The sequence below is a fragment of the Osmerus mordax genome, chromosome 24 (assembly GCF_038355195.1).
Source record: "Osmerus mordax isolate fOsmMor3 chromosome 24, fOsmMor3.pri, whole genome shotgun sequence".
NCBI classification, from domain to species: Eukaryota; Metazoa; Chordata; class Actinopteri; order Osmeriformes; family Osmeridae; genus Osmerus; species Osmerus mordax.
Genome location: NC_090073.1, coordinates 8450783 through 8470656, shown reverse-complemented (window position 1 = coordinate 8470656; position 19874 = coordinate 8450783). Strand labels below are relative to the sequence as shown.

The window sequence follows — 19874 nt, the reverse complement described above, 5'->3', positions numbered from 1 at the left end:
AGAGGCTGAATGGAGGTTTGGATTGTTATTTGTAGCATGAAACTGATGGGACAAAGTAGCAATTCAGGATTCATTGTGCAAAACACAAACCTTTATGTTTAAGTTGATCCAATCTCTACTAATATTTTGATTGAATGATATTGAATTATCATTACGCTGTCGATTCAGCCGTTTGTTTCTATGCATTTCTTTCATGACACGCTGAATCTGTCTTTCAGTCCCGCCCATGATTCCCATTGGTCAGCAGGAGCTGTCAGTCATCCAGGGTTTCCAGGCGCTGTTGCCGTGCGCTGCGCAGGGGTCCCCCGAGCCACGGGTGTCCTGGGAGAAGGACGGCACCGCCGTGCCAAAGCTGCCGGGCAAATACACCGTCCTGCGCTCCGGAGAGCTCATCATCGAACGGGCCGAGGTCAGACACAGAGCAATTCTCCTCCTGTTATGTTTGGGGCTATCTCGTTGTTTATGATCATTGACCTTTGCACTTTTTGTAAAGCTCTCTCTTGGAAGTCGCTTTGGATAAAAGCGTCTGCTAAATGAATACATATAAATGTTATACTGTAAATATGTCTGTGGAGGTTGTGATGAGTGTTACAGTATACTGTAGTTTTGTCTGTGGAAGTTGTGATGGTTGTCTTCTTGCAGGTCCGGGACGCAGGTGTGTTCACCTGTGTGGCGACCAACACAGCCGGCACGGCCAGACAGGACACGCACCTGTCTGTGAACATGCGACCCGTGTTCAAAGAGCTTCCCGGGGACGTGACCCTGAACAAAGGTCAGAGCCTGGCCTTGTCCTGCCACGCCCAGGGCACGCCCACTCCAGTCATCTCCTGGACAGCCAATAACAGCCCCTACTCAGGTATGGCCCGGTCAGCATTGAGGCCCGACGTAAACACACATTGACTGTGGTGTTTCCTGGTGTAATTGTGGTGTTTCCTGGTGTGATTGTGGTGTTTCCGAGTGTAATTGTGATGTTTCTTGGTGTAATTGTGGTGTTTCTCGGTGTAATTGTGGTGTTTCCTGGTGTAATTGTGGTGTTTCTGGGTGTAATTGTTGTGTTTTGTGGTGTAATTGTGGTGTTTCTGGGTGTAACTGTGGTGTTTCTAGGTGTAATTGTGGTGTTTCCTGGTGTAATTGTGGTGTTTCTGGGTGTAATTATGGTGTTTCTGTGTGTTTCCTGGTGTGACAGGAGCCAGTGTGGACGAGGCTGGCCGGAGCGCTCTGCTCATAGAGAACGTGACCCTGAGCCACGCAGGAACCTACGTCTGTGTGGCGGAGAACCGTGTGGGTTCCATCCGGGCTCTCGCGTTCGTCCGCATCAGAGGTTAAAACATGCCACATCACAACAGACACTTTCCAACCACCAATCACAATAGCCTGTTTCTAGTGATCAGTCACAATTGTGTGCTGCTTTGAACACGTGTGTGATATGTGTGTGATCTGTGTGTGTGATCTGTGTGTGTGTGATCTGTGTGTTTTCAGAGCCCCCCGTGCTGAAGGGAGAGGCCCACACCACCCAGACCGTTGCCCAGGGAGGAGCTGCCATGCTGGACTGCCCCGCCCAGGGGAGCCCCATCCCCTCCCTGCGCTGGCTCCGCGACGGCAGGCCCCTGCTGCGCTCGCTCCGCCTCCAGACCCTGCAGAACGGCTCTCTGATCATCTACAGCGCCTCGGTAAAGCCTGGAGCCCCACACACACTCCATCCACACTCCCTTCTCCTGACAAGGGCCTTCCCTCCAGGAAGTGAGGGTTGAAAAAAAAAGAAGAAAAAAAACCTCTGATCCATGAACAGACTGTAGTGGAGCTGGCTGGTGGTAGGAGGTTAAGAGGGGTCAGATGGCTGAGCGGTTAGGGAAGGGCTATTAATCAGAAGGTTGCCGGTTCGATTCCCACCCTGCGAAAATGACGTTGTGTCCCTGGGAAAGGCACTCCACCCTACTTGCCTCGGGGGAATGTCCCTGTACTTACTGTAAGTCTCTCTGAATAAGAGCCTCTGATAAATGACTACATGTAAATAAGAGGATTGTTCTGAGTCAGTAATCGTCCATCTGCAGCCTCAGTCCCACAGGGTCACAGGGTCACAGGGTGTAACTGGGCCGTCCTGTCCCAGTCTGAACTCTGATTAGCGGGGCTTCTGTCCCGGGAGCTAACAGCTCTGGAGAGGAGAAGCAGAGGGAGGCAGCTTGGGGCCTGGTCTATCCTCTGTAACCTTGTTACCTCTCTAAAAGAAGCTTCGCCCTGCAGCTGAGAGTCCAGACAAAACAACTCCCAGAGTGCTCTAATGTGATACTTCCTCTGTCTGCAAGGACGGATGGGTTTTCTTTACAAGATAATTAAAATAGTTCTGCTGATTTTACATGGCTTTGGATGAAAGCGACTGCTAAATGAGTAACATGTCAATCTACTTCACTTACCCCTTTCCCTGGGAAAACATTCACTTTTAGCAATGAACAATTCCATCTTCTTGCATCACCCTGACCCTGTGTTATCTTCGGGTCATTCTGACCCATCAGTCATTGTGACCCACCGTCGTATTGCGACAACTTTACCGCATACAAAAACAAAGTGAAGCATTTTTTTTTTTACCTTCGGGCTGTCTCAGACCCCCCACATCGCGAAGGTTAAAAGAAAATGCTTTTTATTTGTTTTTGTATTGGGTAAAGTTGTCGCAACACAACAATGGTTCGTTGTGAACCTTTGGTTCATGTGACCCGAAGACAGCACAAGGGTTAGGGCTTGTGTGGGTGTTCTTTCCTGTGTTGCCCTCTCCTGACCGTGTTCCCTCTGCCTGCCTGTCAGAGTGGAGATGCAGGAGAGTACCAGTGTGTGGCTCAGAGCGAGGCAGGAGTGGCGGAAAGGACCATCACCCTCAGGGTGCAGAGTGAGTGTCAAAGATGAGATCACGCTTATCCAACACGGGAAACATTCGAGTACATCTGGAGAAGGACACTCTGAACAATGGCTTCTCTCTCACACCCTCTCTCCACCTCCTTCTCCCTTTCCTCCATTCCCCTCTATCTGTCCCTATCTCTCTCCCTCCCTTGCTCCTCTCCCTGTCCTGCCCTCTGTCTCTCTCTCCTTCCCCTCCTCCTTCCCTCTCTCCGTGACAGTAAAAGGAGGTTACTCCAGCTGGGAGGAGTGGGGCCCGTGCAGCAGCACCTGTGGACGAGGGATCCAGGAGCGAATCAGGCTATGCAATAACCCTGAGCCAGCCAACGGGGGGCGGTCATGTGACGGGCCAAGTATGGACTCCAGGAAGTGCCAGTCTGGTCTCTGTCCAGGTACAGCTGTGGAGCTATGGAACAATACTGTTTTGTCGATCAGGATGCGATCCCTTCTCTGACTCGTGTGTCTGTGTTTGGTCTGTGTGTGTGCAGGGGAGGTGCCCCGTAAGGCCAGGGGCAGCCTCATCGGCATGGTGAACGAGAGAGAGTTTGGGGTCTCCTTCCTGGAAGCTAACATCACCGCCAACCTGGAGGAGGGCACCACCTCTTTCCAGGCCCACCTGGACAACATTCCTCCCAGCGTGGGTGAGTAAGAACACAAGAACCGCAGAAGGGTTCACAGTAGGGGAACATGAATTCCTTCACCTGGCGGAGGTTTCCGGATCTTCTCAAGCTCGTGTTGCTGGTGCTGCTGGGTTGCAGGGCCTCTGCTGCGGGTGCTGGTGTCGGTGTTTGCTCCCGTCTACTGGAGCACGGTGCTGCAGACAGGAGCCTCCAGGAACGGCTACGCCCTCACACAGGGCCTGTTCAGACAGGAGTCCCAGCTGGAGTTTGAGACGGGTGAGACACGCGGCTCGACGAGGAACTCGCCTTCCCCGGCCGCCTCCTGACAGGAACGAGCTGCCTCTGTACATGCTGCTGCTGTAGGGTCTTCCTGACGTGATGTGAAACTGGAACTGTGTGTCGTGTGTGTGTGTGTGTGTGTTCACCAGGGGAGACTCTGCGTTTAACACATGTAGCCAGGGGTCTGGATTCCGAGGGAGCTCTCCTGATTGACATCGTCATCAACGGCTATGTCCCGCCCACTCTGTCTGCCTCCCACCTGAGTCTGCAGGTGTGTTACTGTTCTACAGGCCACACTCACCTCTGACCTCTCCCCTCTGACCTGCGACCTCAAACCCCATGACCTGTCCGACCTACATCTCTGACCTTTGTCCTCTGACCTCCATACCTCTGTGCTCCTCTCCCTCATCTCCCGCTGCAGGAGTTCGACGAGTCTTACGTGCAGACTGGCCCCGGCCAGCTGTACTCCTGGTCGTCCCAGACCCACCAGAGAGGGGGCCGGCCCCTGGCCCTGCGCTGCAACCACACCATCGTGTACGAGGGCCCCGAGGGCCGGGAGGAGCGCCTGGGGCCCCTCCTGCAGCTCCTCAAGGTGTCCAGCATGACGGCGGCCTACAGCAGGTTCACGCTCAGCCTGGACTTCCACATGACCGCCTCGCTGCTCATACCAGGTCTGGCTGGAAGTCGCGAGCCAGTTGATGCTAGTGAACTGCAGTGCAGGACTGAATGCTTGTTGACTGAACATGGTGGTTTGTACCTGTAGATGGCGATGGAGAGACTTGTCCGAAGGGTTTCGTTCTGGATACGGCCTCTTACTGTGCTGGTATGGGACCTACGCTTCTTATTCTGATGTATATTGACTGTGTGTGTATTTAGACAGTGAGGTTTAGAATATTTTTGGGGGTATAACCATAGTACTATTTTGTATGATCTGAGTGTTATTAGTCATTTAGCAGATGCTCTTATCCAGAGCAACTTACAGTAAGTACAGGGACATTCCCCCCGAGGCAAGTAGGGTGAAGTGCCTTGCCCAAGGACCCAACGTCATTTTCGCATGGTCCAGGGAATCGAACCGGCAACCTTCTGATTAATAGCCCGATTCCCTAACCGCTCAGCCACCTGACCCCTTGTTGTGATGTGCAGATGAGGACGAGTGTGCGGTCCAGTCTCCATGTTCTCACTCCTGCAACAACGTCATGGGCGGCTTCTCCTGCGCCTGTCCGTCAGGCTTCTCCCTCTCCCCGGAGACCAACACCTGCCAAGGTGAGGAACCTCCACCCCCCTCCTGGGAACACCTCCACTGTCAGGCTGTCTGCCATAACATTTACATTTAGTCATTTAGCAGACTTACAGTAAGCACAGGGACATTTCCCCCGAGGCAAGTAGGGTGAAGTGCCTTGCCCAAGGACACGTCATTTTTCACTGCCGGGAATCGAACCGGCAACCTTCTGATTAATAGCCCGATTCCCTAACCGCTCAGCCATCCGACTCTTAACAGTGACTGAACATGTACAAATACAAATAAAAATTGATTTGTATTCACTCTGTCAGGGACAGATAACTTCAGATGAATTTGTTCGATTCGTCAGATGTAACCGCTGGTGTCATGAGAAGGGCAGTAGCTATGTTTGAAGTGTGTGCACGTGTACTCTTGGTCTCCTGACCCTCTGTGGTCCACCTGCAGATATTGACGAGTGTGTCCAGGGAGTCCACATGTGCCACTACAACCAGCAGTGTGTGAACACGGTTGGCACCTACCGATGCCAGGCCAAGTGTGGCCCAGGCTTCAAACCCAGTGCCATCGGAACAAGCTGCGAAGGTCTGTCATCTGTAAAAAAACAAAACATCTGTCACTGTATAAGATCTGTCTCTGTGTGGAGGCTCTGATAATGCTGTCTAGTTTAGGTAGAGCTCCAAATATTTAATCAGTCGTGGACTGGAACATTACAAGATGTATGTAAGAGTAGCCCCCCAAAATAACAAAGGGCTTGTGCATTGACACTACTGGAGTGATCAGACTGTATTAGTAAGTGTAGAATAAACGTGTGTGTATGCCTGTGTGTGTATGTGTGTGTGTATATATGTGTGTATGCCTGTGTGTATGTATATGTGTGTATGCCTGTGTGTGTATATGTGTGTATGCCTATGTGTGTGTGTATATATGTGTGTATGCCTGTGTGTGTATGTATATGTGTGTATGCCTGTGTGTGTATATGTGTGTATGCCTGTGTGTGTATGTGTGTGTGTATGTATGTGTGTATGCCTGTGTGTGTATGTATATGTGTGTATGCCTGTGTGTGTATATGTGTGTATGCCTGTGTGTGTGTGTGTGTGTGTGTATATGTGTGTGTGTGTGTGTTTCAGATGTGGATGAGTGCCAGGAGTCCTCTCTATCCCCGTGTCAGCAGCAGTGTCTCAACACCCTGGGGTCTTACCGCTGCTCCTGTCACCCTGGTTACCAGCTGTCTGGACACCGCTGTCTGGGTCAGTCTCTCTGCCTCTCCTGCCTCTGTCAGGCTCCCTACCTCTGTCTGTCAGTCTCTCTGCCTCTCAGTCTCTCCTGCTTCTCTCAGTCTCTCTGCCTCTGTCAGTCTCTCTGCCTCTCAGTCTCTCCTGCCTCTCTCAGTCTCTCTGCCTCTGTCAGTCTCTCTGCCTCTCCTGCCTCTCTCAGTCTCTCTGCCTCTGTCAGTCTCTCCTGCCTCTCCTGCCTCTCAGTCTCTCCTGCCACCGTGGCGAGCAGCCGCCTGTAGGCCGTCTGAGGCCAAGCTCTGCTTCCTGTTTGTCCCCAGACGTTAACGAGTGCACCAGGAACGTGTGCCCCGCCCACCAGCAGTGCCGCAACACAGAGGGAGGGTACCAGTGCTTCGACAGCTGTCCCAGCGGGATGACCGCGGCGGAGGACGGGACCTGCATGGGTGAGATGACTCAGCCTGGTCTCAGCCTGGTCACGCTCTGATACCTCCTCAGCTCCTGTGTCCTGAACCCAGCCCAGACACCTGCCTCTGACCCGTGTGTACGTGTGTTCTGTGTGTTTTCTTTCTGTGGGTGTTCTGTGTTTTCTTTGTGTGTTCTGTCTATATGTATGTGTGCGTTTGTTCTGTGTGCATGTGTGTGTTTCCTGTGTGTTCCGTGTATGTGGTCTGTATGTGTGTGCATGTGTGTGTGTATGTGATGTGTGTGTGGTGTGTATGTGGTGTGTGTGTGTGTGGTGTGTGTGTGTGTGTGTGTGTGTATGTGTGTGGTGTGTGCGTGTGTGTGTGTGTTTCCAGATGTGGACGAGTGTCAGGACGGGAGCCACATGTGTCGCTACAGCCAGACCTGCCAGAACACGGTGGGGGGCTACGGCTGTGTGTGTCCCCGTGGTTACCGGACCCAGGGGGTGGGGCTTCCCTGCCAGGGTACGACGCACCTCTCGTCACATGACCTGCACGTAGAAACAAAACTTCCTGTCACATGATCTGCTTGAAGTTCACCCAATGAAGCTGCTGATAAACGATGAATTAGACACCATACATGTACATTTAATTCATTTAGCACATTTGTATCCAATACAACATACAAACAGTAGGTACAGCAAATAATCATTGAAGTGTGCAGTATTTCAGTGGTAAGAGCCAAGGGAACAGCCTTGTATTATCGACCTTCAAATGCCTCATACATGACTATGCAACTCACATCACAGCAGTGGTCAGAGACAGTTAAGGGACTCTAGAGGTCAGAGGTCAGTCTGGCCCATAGAAGACACAGTGACACATTTCAGATGTCGCCAAAAACGTTCCGCTGACACGTCTGTCTGCCGTTCGTAACCCAGACATCGACGAGTGCCAGCAGACGCCCGGCCCCTGTGCCCACCAGTGCCGGAACGTTCCGGGCAGCTTCCGGTGCCTCTGCCCCCCGGGCACAGTGCTGCTGGGGGACGGGCGCTCCTGCGCCGGCCTGGAGAGGGGCCGCAGCTTCACCAACGGCACCCGGATCCGAACCGGCATCCGCCCTCAGCTGGTGTCGTCCCTGGGCCGGCCCATCCTGTCACGACACAACGCCGTGTCACGCATCACCAGGCAGAGCTGCCCGCTGGGGTACAGCAACAAGGACGGGACGTGTGTGGGTGGGTCGACCTCTCTGGCAACACATATACTTTATTTATAAACTACCTCTCAAACGCAAAGCGGGGGGGGACAGCGAGGGAGTGAATCGGAGAGAGGGAAGGAAAGAGACAAGCAGGGAGGGAGGGAGAGATAGAAGGAGGGAGGGAGACAGGCAGTGACCAGAGATAAAGAAAGGAGGGCCGGGGGGGGCGGGGGGCCCTGAGGATGACTGGAGGCAGATTGATCTGTCAGAGGCTGGAGAGAACATGAGATATTCATTATTCGCATCAATTTCAAATGTGCTTATATATTAGTGATTATTATGATGTGTGTAAGGGCGTGTCCTGGGTGTTATTGATGTGGATGTGATGTTTGATCTTGATGTTACTGATGCATGTCACCTGCCCTGGGTGTGAGTCTAGATGTGGATGAGTGTTCGCTGAGGAAACCCTGCCAACACGAGTGCAAGAACACCGTCGGAAGCTTCCTGTGTCTCTGTCCCCACGGTTACCAGCTTGCGCCCAACCGACGGAGCTGCAAAGGTAAGGCCTTTTGATATGACCTCATCATCACGACAGACGGAGAGCATGTGTTTACGGTTCTGAGAACAGACGGGGATCTCTTGTCTCTCGTTGCGTCCAGACATAGACGAGTGTGCCGTGCAAGGTGTCCAGTGTGGGGCTGGACAGATGTGCTTCAACACGTTTGGGGGGTATCAGTGCCTGGACACGCCCTGCCCGGCCTCCTACCAGAGAGGGGGCAGCCCGGGGTAAGCTGCCTGGTGGCTCCACGGTGATCTGTGGTCCACACATCAGCCCGCTCTGTTACGGATGATCATGTGACACTGAGTAGTCGCCTCTCTCTGTCTCACTTTCCACCTCCCTGTCTCTCCCCGTTCTCTTGCTCTCTCTCTCTCCCTGTCTCTCCTCTCCGCCCCCCTTATTACTCTCTCTCCCTCGCCTCTCTCTCCCTCGCCTCTCTCTCTCACCTCTCTCTCCCTCGCCACTCTCTCTCTCTCTCTCCTCGTCTCTCCCTCGCCTCTCTTTTTTCCCCTTCCCCTCCCCCGTCCTCCCCCAGGACATGCTACAGACCCTGCTCTCTGGACTGTGCCTCCGGAGCTCCGCCCCTCCTCCTCCAGTACAAGCTGCTGACCCTCCCCCTCAGCATCCCTGCCAATCACAATGTGGTGAGGCTGTCGGCCTTCTCCGAGGCCGGGGTGCTGCAGGAGAGGACCTCCTTCGCCCTCCTGGAGCAGAGCTGGGAGGCGGGCTCGGGCGGGCAGCAGTTTGGCATCAGGGACGAGGCTGGCAGAGGCATCCTCTTCACCCTGCGTCCTCTGGACAGGTCGGGCCTGGTGCGGCTCAGGGTGCAGGCCACCACCCTCTCAGCCCAGGGCCGCATCACCTACCAGAGCATCTTCATCATCTACATCTCCATCTCCAGATACCCCTACTGAGCCCCCCACTGGGATGGACATGAACTGATCAGGCCCCTAAGAGGTCACTGGTGCCCCCCCCTCCCCCCATCCTCCCCCTGGGGCTCCCCTCCCCCTGCCTCCCCCTGCCTCCCCCTGCCAGGGCACCTCCTCTGCATGGAGGTGCAGTGCAAAGTGGCCGGTGTGGAAACGCAGCCTTTACCGACATGCAATACCTTTTGTATTTGACAGGATATTATGGGCCCTTACCTGTGATTTGAAATGAACCTTAAATTGTGGGGGACACCGTTTTGTAAAGTTTTGTAAAAAAAAATATTCTTGAAAAGAATATTAACCTTAATAGGTTTGGTTGACGTATCAACAATGAACTAGCCTATTGTGGCCCCATAGTATAAGAATGGCGAGCATATATTTATATTGTGGAAAGATGTAACAGGTGTTGTGGAAATAAGTGATCTCTGTGTATTTTCTATTCTTATTTTTTAAGTAATTTTGATTGTGTAAAAGCTGTTAGGTGCTATTCTGAATGTACTTGAGTCTTTTAGTCAAAGACATGAATTTGATCTAATTCCTGTTGGTGCTCATCAACAGGGTTAGAAATCCTCCTAACTTGTCTTGGTCTGACAACAGGAATCAGAGTTAGACTGCACAAAATTGCCACAGGAAACAATAAATCACAACATTTAATTTTTTCTTCGTTATTAACCGTCAACTTTTCAAACGGTGTGTTATACAGTACATAGATAAATAGACAACAAACAGATGGAATCGAGACCTTTAATGCAAAAGTTTCCTTTTGATAAAACTTTGTTCAGTTTTATTGACTGTAACAAGATCCTACCTTCCTCCCTGATTCTAGGCTAAACAGTCATTTAACAACCCCGTAGACATGTGAAGCCTATTAGGACAATGCTGAGTATGCAGTTTGGGTTGTAATAGTCCTAAAACCGCATGGTAGCAAAAGCAGCATCGTTCGTCTCATTGAAGCAAACCAAAGCATCTAATAAGATGGAAATCATTAGGAAATAGGCACTAGATTCTGGGGAAAAACACTTCTATTAGTTAAATTAAATCTTGGTTCTTGAAATGTTTACATATTCCCAGTAACACATGCGGCCATCTGTAGGGCAGTCTTGGGGGCTTGTTCCACGCTATAAAACACAAAGTGCTAGTGGAAGTGGACTTGTTTTGAGTTTGGTGCATGCTGAACGATAGCCCGCGGTCTGCTCATACCTGCTGCTTTATATAGCCCAGACAGCAGGACACGGCCCCTCTGCCAGCTCCACTCTCTAATGAGCACGACAACCTATGAGTCCATTACTGCTGAAGACACGGAAGCTCTGATCATCGTCGCTAAAGTGAACTCTTTCAAGAGACGGGAGAAATGCTGTCGACACATTCACGATGGTCCTGGTTAGTGCCGCTACAAGGCACGTCTAAATGCCTAAACATAGCAGAAATCCTATCAGATTTCTTTTATAAACCACATTATCAAACCATAGCAAATTCAATTGATAAGCCTTAAGTTATGCTGAATGTAGCGAAAAATGCCACCTCCAGCCTTGGTAGATCACTGGATAGGCGTGTGTAGGCTACCATGTAAACTCTAGGCTTGGGTTCAACTCCCCCTCACGGATCTGCCCCAAAGAGAATGTTATATTAAAATATAGGCTATATTTAAAATAAGAACACTTTAACCCTTGTGCTGCCTTCGGGTCACATGACCCAAAGGTTCATAACGAACCATCGTTGTGTTTACCCAATTTTACCCAATACAAAAACAAATACAAATCATTTTATTTTAACCTTCGCAATGTGGGGGGTCTGAGACAGCCCAATGGTTAAAAGAAAATGCTTCACTTTGTTTTTGTATGCGGAAGTTGTCGCAATACGATGGTGGGTCACAATGACTGATGGGTCAGAATGACCCGAAGATAACACAAGGGTTAAGTGTTTTATGTTGGTGGGCCACCTGGGTTGCCGTTGTGGATGAAGTAACACAAAGATGTGTGACAGGATAGTAGAAAACGTAATGTCCTGGGGAACAAGTGCTCAATCACATGCAGTCAGACTGCAGAACAGCTCCTGCATCTTTAATGACGAGCGCTGTGTAGAAAGCGGCTCGATACATACTTTCAAAACCATTTAAAATTTACTTTTTATGGAGTCATTTGTCATCTTTGCTAGACTGTGGAGACACATTTATGAATGCTGTATATTTCCAGATGACAAATTAATTCCCTCCTTTACTGTGGTTAACACATTAGTAGGTGTGTATGTGTTCTGAACTGGTGATTAGCTGTCATGAGAAGAAAAGGACTATGATGTCACTGTGTGTTACTATGGCAGCTAAGAAAAACAAGACTGAACAAGTTACTTAAAAAACATACATGCGAACACATCATTACATGCTAGGGATGTATGTCCATATGAATTCATATATCACAGCCAATGAATGTCAGCTATTCAAAACTATTATTTGTATTAGATCTCTCTGCCCCAGAGTTAAACATGTTGAAAACAAACTAAGCTGGGAGGAACATTCTGCAGAAACTCTACGGTAAAACACTTCACATCTCATTCCTCGGCTTGCTTGGGACAGCACACGGGACCAACCTGTTAAAAGAAAACAGAGCTTTCTTTCAGAGTTTCAGGTCAACATCTACCTTTTACGGTCCTGTATAACACTGGCTTGCCTGCTTCTAGAACATGAGGCCAATGACATCATAGTTCCACCACTGAAAGAGGCTTGGTTCCAAACCTCCCACCTCGCTCAGACCTTCACCCTAACCCCCCCATCCCCCTAGCCCCCCACCACGGACCTGTGTCTATCCATGGTCCAGAGGACCAGGATTAAGCCGTCTTCATCAAGGGCTCCTCTCTGTGGTTATTGCAGAGCATAAAGATGCCTGATTCCAGACGTAGAGGATGTCTCATGTGGTTCAGACGCTGACTTCATCCTCGCAGCACTAACCACATGGATGCCTTCCACCTTGCTTGTCATTCCCCCTCAATGCTCCACGTCCTCCTCTTACCAGGAGGGGCTGATGGGTAGAAGGAGACGATTATTTCCCCCACAGTTTTCTCCTATTTCTCTCAAATTAGCGAGCTAGCTCACCGATTCCGGTACAACTGATGTAGTTGGGAGTCAGGTGGCTGAGCGGTTAGGGAATCGGGCTAGTAATTCGAAGGTTGCCAGTTCGATTGCCAAACGACGTTGTGTCCTTGGGCAAGGCACTTCACCCTACTTGCCTCGGGGGGAATGTCCCTGTACTTACTGTAAGTCGCTCTGGATAAGAGCGTCTGCTAAATGCCTAAATGTAAAATGTACAGGTTGGTACTCAAGGCTAACCTAACCATGTAGAGTTAACCCGACACTACACGTCAGTCTGACAACAAAAAACACACCTTCACTGCCATTTAGATGACCACGCTTCCAGCCAGGTGTGGTAATCAAGGGAACCTCCGACAAGTCCTGAGGGGCTTTAGAAGCCCTCTACTCAGGTTCATCCTTCACTCACACACTCATCCACCAATCAGTGGGATGAGATTTACGAGCTGGTTGGACAGGTAATTGTCAACCCTTCGCAGGTTTGCCCTGGGGGAACATGCCAGACTACGTTCTCACGCCCGGACCAAGGGTGCCATCAGCTACACCCTGGTCTGTAAGTGAAAAGACCATAACAGTCCCCTGACACATGGCACCAACCATATAACAGGGGAAACAGGGCCATGTTTTACGGTCTTCTAAAAAATAACTATCAGGGTGAAGATGCGGAAGGGGAGGGGGGGGGGGGTCAGCTGGCCTTCCTCTCCTCTCTCCTCCCAAACGCTGAAACAGATGCCATGCTAGTCTCTAATCACACACTTGTAAATAGATATCTCAAACCAAACTTTCAGGCTTGTTCATAGTCCCTGGTCTCCACAGCTGTTTCTGTGTATGTAGGATAGGAGTCACACTGATGACTGTTTAGATGGAGCTGATTTACAAACCAGGCAGACCAGCCAGTCATCATGAATTGGTCTTGAACTACTGACTTTTACGAATACTTAAATCATGTTCACTTTCATCCTTATCAACAAGGCAGTCAAACATGGTTTATCAGTCTCTTTCTTTCAACAACACAATGACGGCTAAGGTTAACGTGTCCGTCTTACACGTGGATATACTAATATATACTTCTGTAGGAAGTGTAACGTGTGTAATGGGGTGAAAGGTCATGACCTTGGGAGGCCCCCGTGCAGGGGCCCTGACTGAAACCCAAACCTCCCAGAAATAGTGGCGTGTGTGAGGGTAGGAGCAGGCCAGGGTGGCCTGGTCTCTGTCCTGGCCTGTACATTCTCCTGGTGAGAGGCCTCACGGTCTGAAGTGACCTGGACCTGGAGGGCTTGGCACCCCGCAGAAAAGGGTAATAAAGGACCGATGGTTGTGAATGCCAAAAGAAAGTGAAAATACAAATAAAAATTATCGACACATTTCATACCAGTCCCACAAGCTGACACTTAGGTGCGTAACCCTTTTACTTACCGGCAGAAGGTTTGTGTAAATCAAATCCGACAAGTCAGCCATACATTTTTATATTTTAGCAAAGTTTAGTAAAGAAAAACACATACTAGCATACTTTACCAGAAAGGTCTTGGCCAACAGTAACTTAGTAATCACTCTTCCTTAATATATTCCAATATTTTGCTCAATTTATATTTAGTCAGTTAGCAGACGCTCTTATATCCAGAGCGACTTGCAGTAAGTACAGGGACATTCCCCCCGAGGCAAGTAGGGTGAAGTGCCTTGCCCAAGGACACAACGTCATTTTGCACGGCCAGGAATCGAACTGGCAACCTTCAAATTACTAGTCCGATTCCCTAACCGCTCAGCCACCTGACACCTGACATTTAGGACACATTTGACAGTGTATGAGTGTCTAGAATTGTGGATTGGAGTTGGGCTTCCTGAAAAAGAGTGTTGGTGGCTACAATCCAGTAGAGGCCAGCCTCCAGTAGAGTTGACCCAGGAGTGGTGGGGGCTAACATCCATCACATTCCCTTCCAACAGACAGCAGAGCACGCCTGGAGTGTGCGCTCCTTGGCACCTCCTGCCTGACTGCACTGACCAGCACAGCCACGGACATTTACAGACTCCATGGTTTATGCCGTTTGAAATGTAATACATGCTTATATTTAGCCTCTCCCGTTCGGACTTCTGCAACGCAAATAGGCCACGCACACTCTACCATGACAAGGTGGATGAGATACAACCGCATGTGGCCATAAATGTAACAAACAACCTCTCTATGTTCCTACATCAGGACTCCTTCTAGAAGACGAGTCAGTCAGTGTGTTTGTCCTTCTCTCTTTACAGTCATGGCAGAAAGCGTCATTTCGTAGAAACCCAGCTAATTTGGGGCTCTAAGGTACAGTGGCTCCGTGACATCGCCCTCCATGGTGAATAACACCAGGTGTTCCTGGACAGGTGTTACTGGGGCTGGCTGTTGAGAAACAGCTTTAACAGCTCAGGAGGCCCTCACATCTGAGAGCACAATAGGTGAGGCATGTTTTCCAGGAACCACCACCAATAGCTCAACACACACAGTAACATACTGTGTAAGTCTGCACAGACAACACTGTTAGACTCCCGCTATCGTGAATAAAAGGTCTTGTGGAGAACGATGTAGTATTTTAGGCTAATCTATTTTGAGCTGGTGAGACAAACAGACCTCTGCCACATGGAAAGGGTGCCTGGAGCGAATATTTTTTTCGGGTCAGAGAGAGAGAGAGATTGGGGTGGGGTGGGATGCTGGTTGAGAGAGAGAGAACAGACAGACAGACAGACAGTCACTGGAATAACACTCAGTCGAGGGCCAGTCAGTCTGTCTCGAGTCCAGACGTTCACTGTAAGAGGCACTGCCAAAGCCAACGGAAAGAGATGACACATCCGTCAAAGCTAAACATTGGCTTCTAATGCATTCAAGTTCTAACTGATGGTTATTAGGTAGCTGGATCTTTTCAAGTGGTGAAGACATTAATGGGAGCCATGACATGTGGAGAGCAATTTACTAGAGGACTGAACGCATATTTGTATTTTAATGCTTGATAAAACCACGAAACGTCTTAAGAAATAATAGCGGAGTAGGGTATTGTTAAACTATTCAGCCCAACTTTTATAAAGCTTTGCTCGTTGCACAAATCTTGTGGGCTCTGTTCATATGTGTAACTCAAGGAGCACACTGGCCATGTGTTCAACAGCAATGCTTTCGAGTGGATGCTTTGGTAATTGCAGCTTAAATATCTCCAGAGGTTTAAGGACATCCTGCCTGGAAAAGCAGGCTTGGTGGCTGGCCTCAGAGCTCCAGCTTATGTTATGAAGTAGTCCACCTATTTGTGAATTCAATCAACAGATGCCTCATTGTTCCAGAGTGACTCGAGCTGCCAGTTTGGCAAGGGGAACCCAGTGAAATGTGTCATTAGAATACTGGGTGCAGGATGAATGCAGCGTTTGAGCTCTCTGCAAGGATTTTACATCTTAAAGTCAAGTCCCCGGCTATGACATGTGACTTTTATAGCTTCATCTGTCAAAAGACGTTTAGAGGAAATAATTATTGCTCGGAACTCAGCCACTTGGGAGGAAATTAAACACTTCAGCCTCTTGCTGCATTTAAAATGTGAAACTGTAAATTTCAGATTTTGCTTCAGCTTCTCCCAGGATACCATACAATCAGTCCATATCCAGAGTACTGAAGCTGATACCTCAGATTCTCCTTGGAATGTAAAAAAAAAAAAAGAGACAAGGGGTGCTTTCTTTATCACAAGTGAAACCAAGGCTAACAAAGCCCTGATGAGAAGAGAGGATTCGTAACTCAAAATAAAACCTTGAGAAATCGTCAAGTGAAACGTGTGTGGTGGACATCATGTGCTAGTCTGTGTCTGAATCCAGGAAGGCTGCTTTCACCACATCATCTCACATGCAGCGGGAAAACAGAAAATCCCTCTCTGGTGGTTTTGCCGGTCTCTCCCCTGGTCTCTCCCCTGGTCTCTGATCCTGGCACTGAAGGTCCAGAACATGGGAAACATCAACAGAGGAGGGTTCCACAAAGAACCACAGGGTTCCTCTGAGACCCACAGAGCAGAGTAAGCAGGAGATGGCCTCTAGTCAGCAGATCTGTCCCACCACAGACACCAGCCTGCCCCCCTCCTCCCCCAGTCTTTTTCCATCCCACTGCGCTGCTGTATAGGGGGGTTTTGTCTCGCTGGGATGAGTGGGAACTCAGAGGGGCGGGGCCCGAACAGGAAGTGGAATCGACTCCATCGAAAGCAGTGACGTGATTGGTTGGAGCTGGATCAGATGCAGTACAAAATGACAATAGAATGCATCACGGGACTGGAGAACATTTACTCGAAGAGTGCTTGTAATCGTTTGGAATCATTCCAGCGTGTTCCCCTGCTGAGCTGAATCAGAGGTTTCGTTGATGGAAAATGCCTGTGGAGAAGTGAGCATGTGTTTCCAGGGCATACTGCAGATCTCTCCTCATGACCAGAGACTAACCTACAATGTGAGAATGTCGTTAAGAGGCCACGCTACAAGGTCAAGTATTACTTCCTCCAAGGAAGACTAAAGTTCCTCTGTTTTCCTCATCTAGATGACCAAGGCCGACCAACCACACAGCTACCAAACAGCAAGGTGACCAGTGAAGCACAGACAGTTTGTTTGAGCTCTAATGGTCCAAGCCAAACAGCGGTAGCTTTCAAAGCGAGATCAAGGTGGTCTCAGTCCACCTACCTGACTGTGACCTGACCCTGACCTGACTGTTCACAGTCCCGAAGGCCCGAGTGACATCACTGGACCCCTGCAGAGCAAGGACGTTCCACACACTCCTCAAACATCCAGAGTCTCTGTGCGTCTCACGGTGGACGACAGCCTCATCAGTCACTGGTGTCTCAGTGACATCTGGACACACTAGGGGGAGAGGGTGGGGGTGGGCGGGGGTTTATGTAACCACAGACAGACCCAGACTCTCTGACAGGGACACACAAATACAGATGCTCTGCTTAGACAGACCATCAACTCCTGACCCCGTGATCATGATCATGTGACCTGGACGGGGTACTTCGATACCACACTATACACTGAAGTATGCTATATAGTGCATAGCACTAAGAATATACTACACCACGACTATACACAGCACATACTATACTCCAGTAGGTGCCCCTCGACAGTGCAGTTCCACAAACCCAGGTGGCATGAGGGACGGATGAGCCTGAGCAGGAGTAGCCCAGCTGGGCTGCTGTCCTCGGGACGTCGGCCCTTAAAGCCAGCAGACCTGAACCCAAACACGTGGCAACAGAACCCACCTTGTTCTCCTCGGTCACGCGGGGGCGAGGCGTGAGGGAAAACGGAGCTGTGCTCACGTACTCCCCTCTCACCCCTGGATAGGGGACTCCAGGGTTTAGCTCGCCCCCAGATCTGGTTCAGAAACGATTCCGTTCCTCCCTTCGTTGGAGCCAATTAAGAATTTATTTGTTGTGAAAACTAGACGTTTTGTCGACCGTGCGAAAAATAGAGCAGGTATTTCTTGACGCTGCCATAAAGCTAGCTGTCACATAAACATGTTGTATGAGCGTGTTAGAATAACTGACATTCAGGGGTCACTGGTTAACATAAGGAGTAACTTGTTAAGTATTTGGGGGAAGAGGAACCATTCATTACAGCTCCCTTTTAATGTCATTCCGTAATGACACAAACAGACTCTGTACTCCGAGAAGCTCTCCTCGGTTTTTGATGATGAATCAAGATAAACAAGCCGACGTCATTTGTCTCTTCCTGACCTCATTCTGTTTGGTTAGTATTTGTGTTCAAGCGGTGCATCAGCATGGTTCCTGCCTCTGTTTGCTGTTCCGGCCTGTAACCGTGATCCTGGACACGTGGCACCTGATGAAAGCTTTACCTAATCACCATCTTTTCCTGGATTCTTTTCCAGTGACACAAACACGAGTCAGTCTCGTTAAATACGTGTCTGGAGCCCATGAGGAACAGCTTTGGAAGCCCTTCCGACTTTTCCGTACAACATACCAATGTAACCCTGAACTTTAAGTGGCATGGTACAGAGAGAGTATCTATTGTCAAATGCGTTTAAGCGGTTAGGACAGCTGCGCTGGGTTATCTAGCTAGTCTCATTCTAACCCTGTAGCGTTTTCACGGTAGAGAGTAATCATCCTAAATAGCAATGGTATGAAAAGTAGTTTTAAACACACACACACGCTATAAGTCACAAAGTACAGTGTAAGGATTGAGACCAGGTGTATGAGTCTCCTCAGCTCGACGTTTGTAGTTGAAATAGCTGTGGTGATCGATGAACCGCGTGGACTCATATTTACTTGTTCTTACATGTGTAGAGCAGGCCACACAGACGGCTTCTCCACCCAGCTTCAGACTCATAAAGTCGGAATCAGAACCCCTTCCTCGGGATTCTCACACATTCCACGTTTACTGCTCTCATTTGGTGCTTCGTAATAGTCGGGTGATTCTGACAAAGTCCTGTGCCAGACTGATGTTTTCCACTTGAATCATAAAACTTCCTGTCGGAACAGCCTCGGCTCCAGTCATAAGCTCCACGTGCTAAATCACAGACAAGGCTTCCAGTCACACCACAGAATGACCTATGAGGCCAGGCTTTCTATTCACTCTCGTATTCCTCCTCAGGTCTCAAGATCTGTCAGTCAACCAGACATCCCAAACAGTGAGTAACAGTGTGGGACTGACCAGGGGTCACAAGGTCACTGCAGGTTACCAGGCAACCATCCATCACTGGTGTGCTGAGCCAGGGACACACGGCGGGCCGGTTCAGACCAGTTCAGACCGGTTCAGACCTGTGTTTACCCTGGCTGTGGGTCACACGCGTCACACACTCTCAACCATCATGCAGCTTCCCTAACTAGCCTGGGGATGTCCCAGGTCTAGCTACAGCACTCGTCTCCCCTTTGCAGTGTCTGTGAACTTAGTTCTACTTTGCTGAGTAGAACTAACGCAACGCAAAGTCCCTAAACATCAAGTGGTCGACTGAAACAACATGCTGATCATCAAACGTCTCTCTACAGCTGAGTTTTTTTTTTTTATATATATATATATATATATATATATATATATATATATATATATATATATATATATATACATATATAGAAAAGCACCAGAATTCTGGTGATGAACTAAGCAGTTTTTTATTTTCTCCTTCTGTGAATATCACTGTCATGGATGTTTTATGAAGGAGATGTCTCTTACACTGCATCTCAAACACTTGGAGGAGATGTCTCTTACACTGCATCTCAAACACTTGGAGGAGATGTCTCTTACACTGCATCTCAAACACTTGGAGGAGATGTCTCTTACACTGCATCTCAAACACTTGGAGGAGATGTCTCTTACACTGCATCTCAAACACTTGGAGGAGATGTCTCTTACACTGCATCTCAAACACTTGGAGGAGATGTCTCTTACACTGCATCTCAAACACTTGGAGGAGATGTCTCTTACACTGCATCTCAAACACTTCCACTATTCAAATCTACTCCGTT

General features: G+C 49.4%; 1 protein-coding gene across 1 annotated transcript in view; it reads left to right on the top strand.

The window, feature by feature from the left end:
- Positions 1 to 9402, top strand: part of hmcn2 (hemicentin 2) — a 44285-nt gene extending 34883 nt beyond the window's left edge. Inside the window, exons 62-81 of the mRNA XM_067227632.1 lie at positions 219 to 409; positions 643 to 856; positions 1187 to 1321; positions 1480 to 1670; positions 2797 to 2878; positions 3108 to 3278; positions 3375 to 3527; positions 3645 to 3782; positions 3935 to 4056; positions 4207 to 4456; positions 4549 to 4608; positions 4929 to 5048; positions 5470 to 5604; positions 6150 to 6269; positions 6575 to 6700; positions 7055 to 7183; positions 7597 to 7890; positions 8293 to 8412; positions 8513 to 8639; positions 8948 to 9402. Of these exons, the coding sequence (XP_067083733.1) occupies positions 219 to 409; positions 643 to 856; positions 1187 to 1321; positions 1480 to 1670; positions 2797 to 2878; positions 3108 to 3278; positions 3375 to 3527; positions 3645 to 3782; positions 3935 to 4056; positions 4207 to 4456; positions 4549 to 4608; positions 4929 to 5048; positions 5470 to 5604; positions 6150 to 6269; positions 6575 to 6700; positions 7055 to 7183; positions 7597 to 7890; positions 8293 to 8412; positions 8513 to 8639; positions 8948 to 9326 (3257 nt within the window). The 3' untranslated portion in view covers positions 9327 to 9402. The remainder of the gene's footprint in view (positions 1 to 218; positions 410 to 642; positions 857 to 1186; positions 1322 to 1479; positions 1671 to 2796; positions 2879 to 3107; positions 3279 to 3374; positions 3528 to 3644; positions 3783 to 3934; positions 4057 to 4206; positions 4457 to 4548; positions 4609 to 4928; positions 5049 to 5469; positions 5605 to 6149; positions 6270 to 6574; positions 6701 to 7054; positions 7184 to 7596; positions 7891 to 8292; positions 8413 to 8512; positions 8640 to 8947) is intronic.
- Positions 9403 to 19874: the final 10472 nt, after the last annotated feature.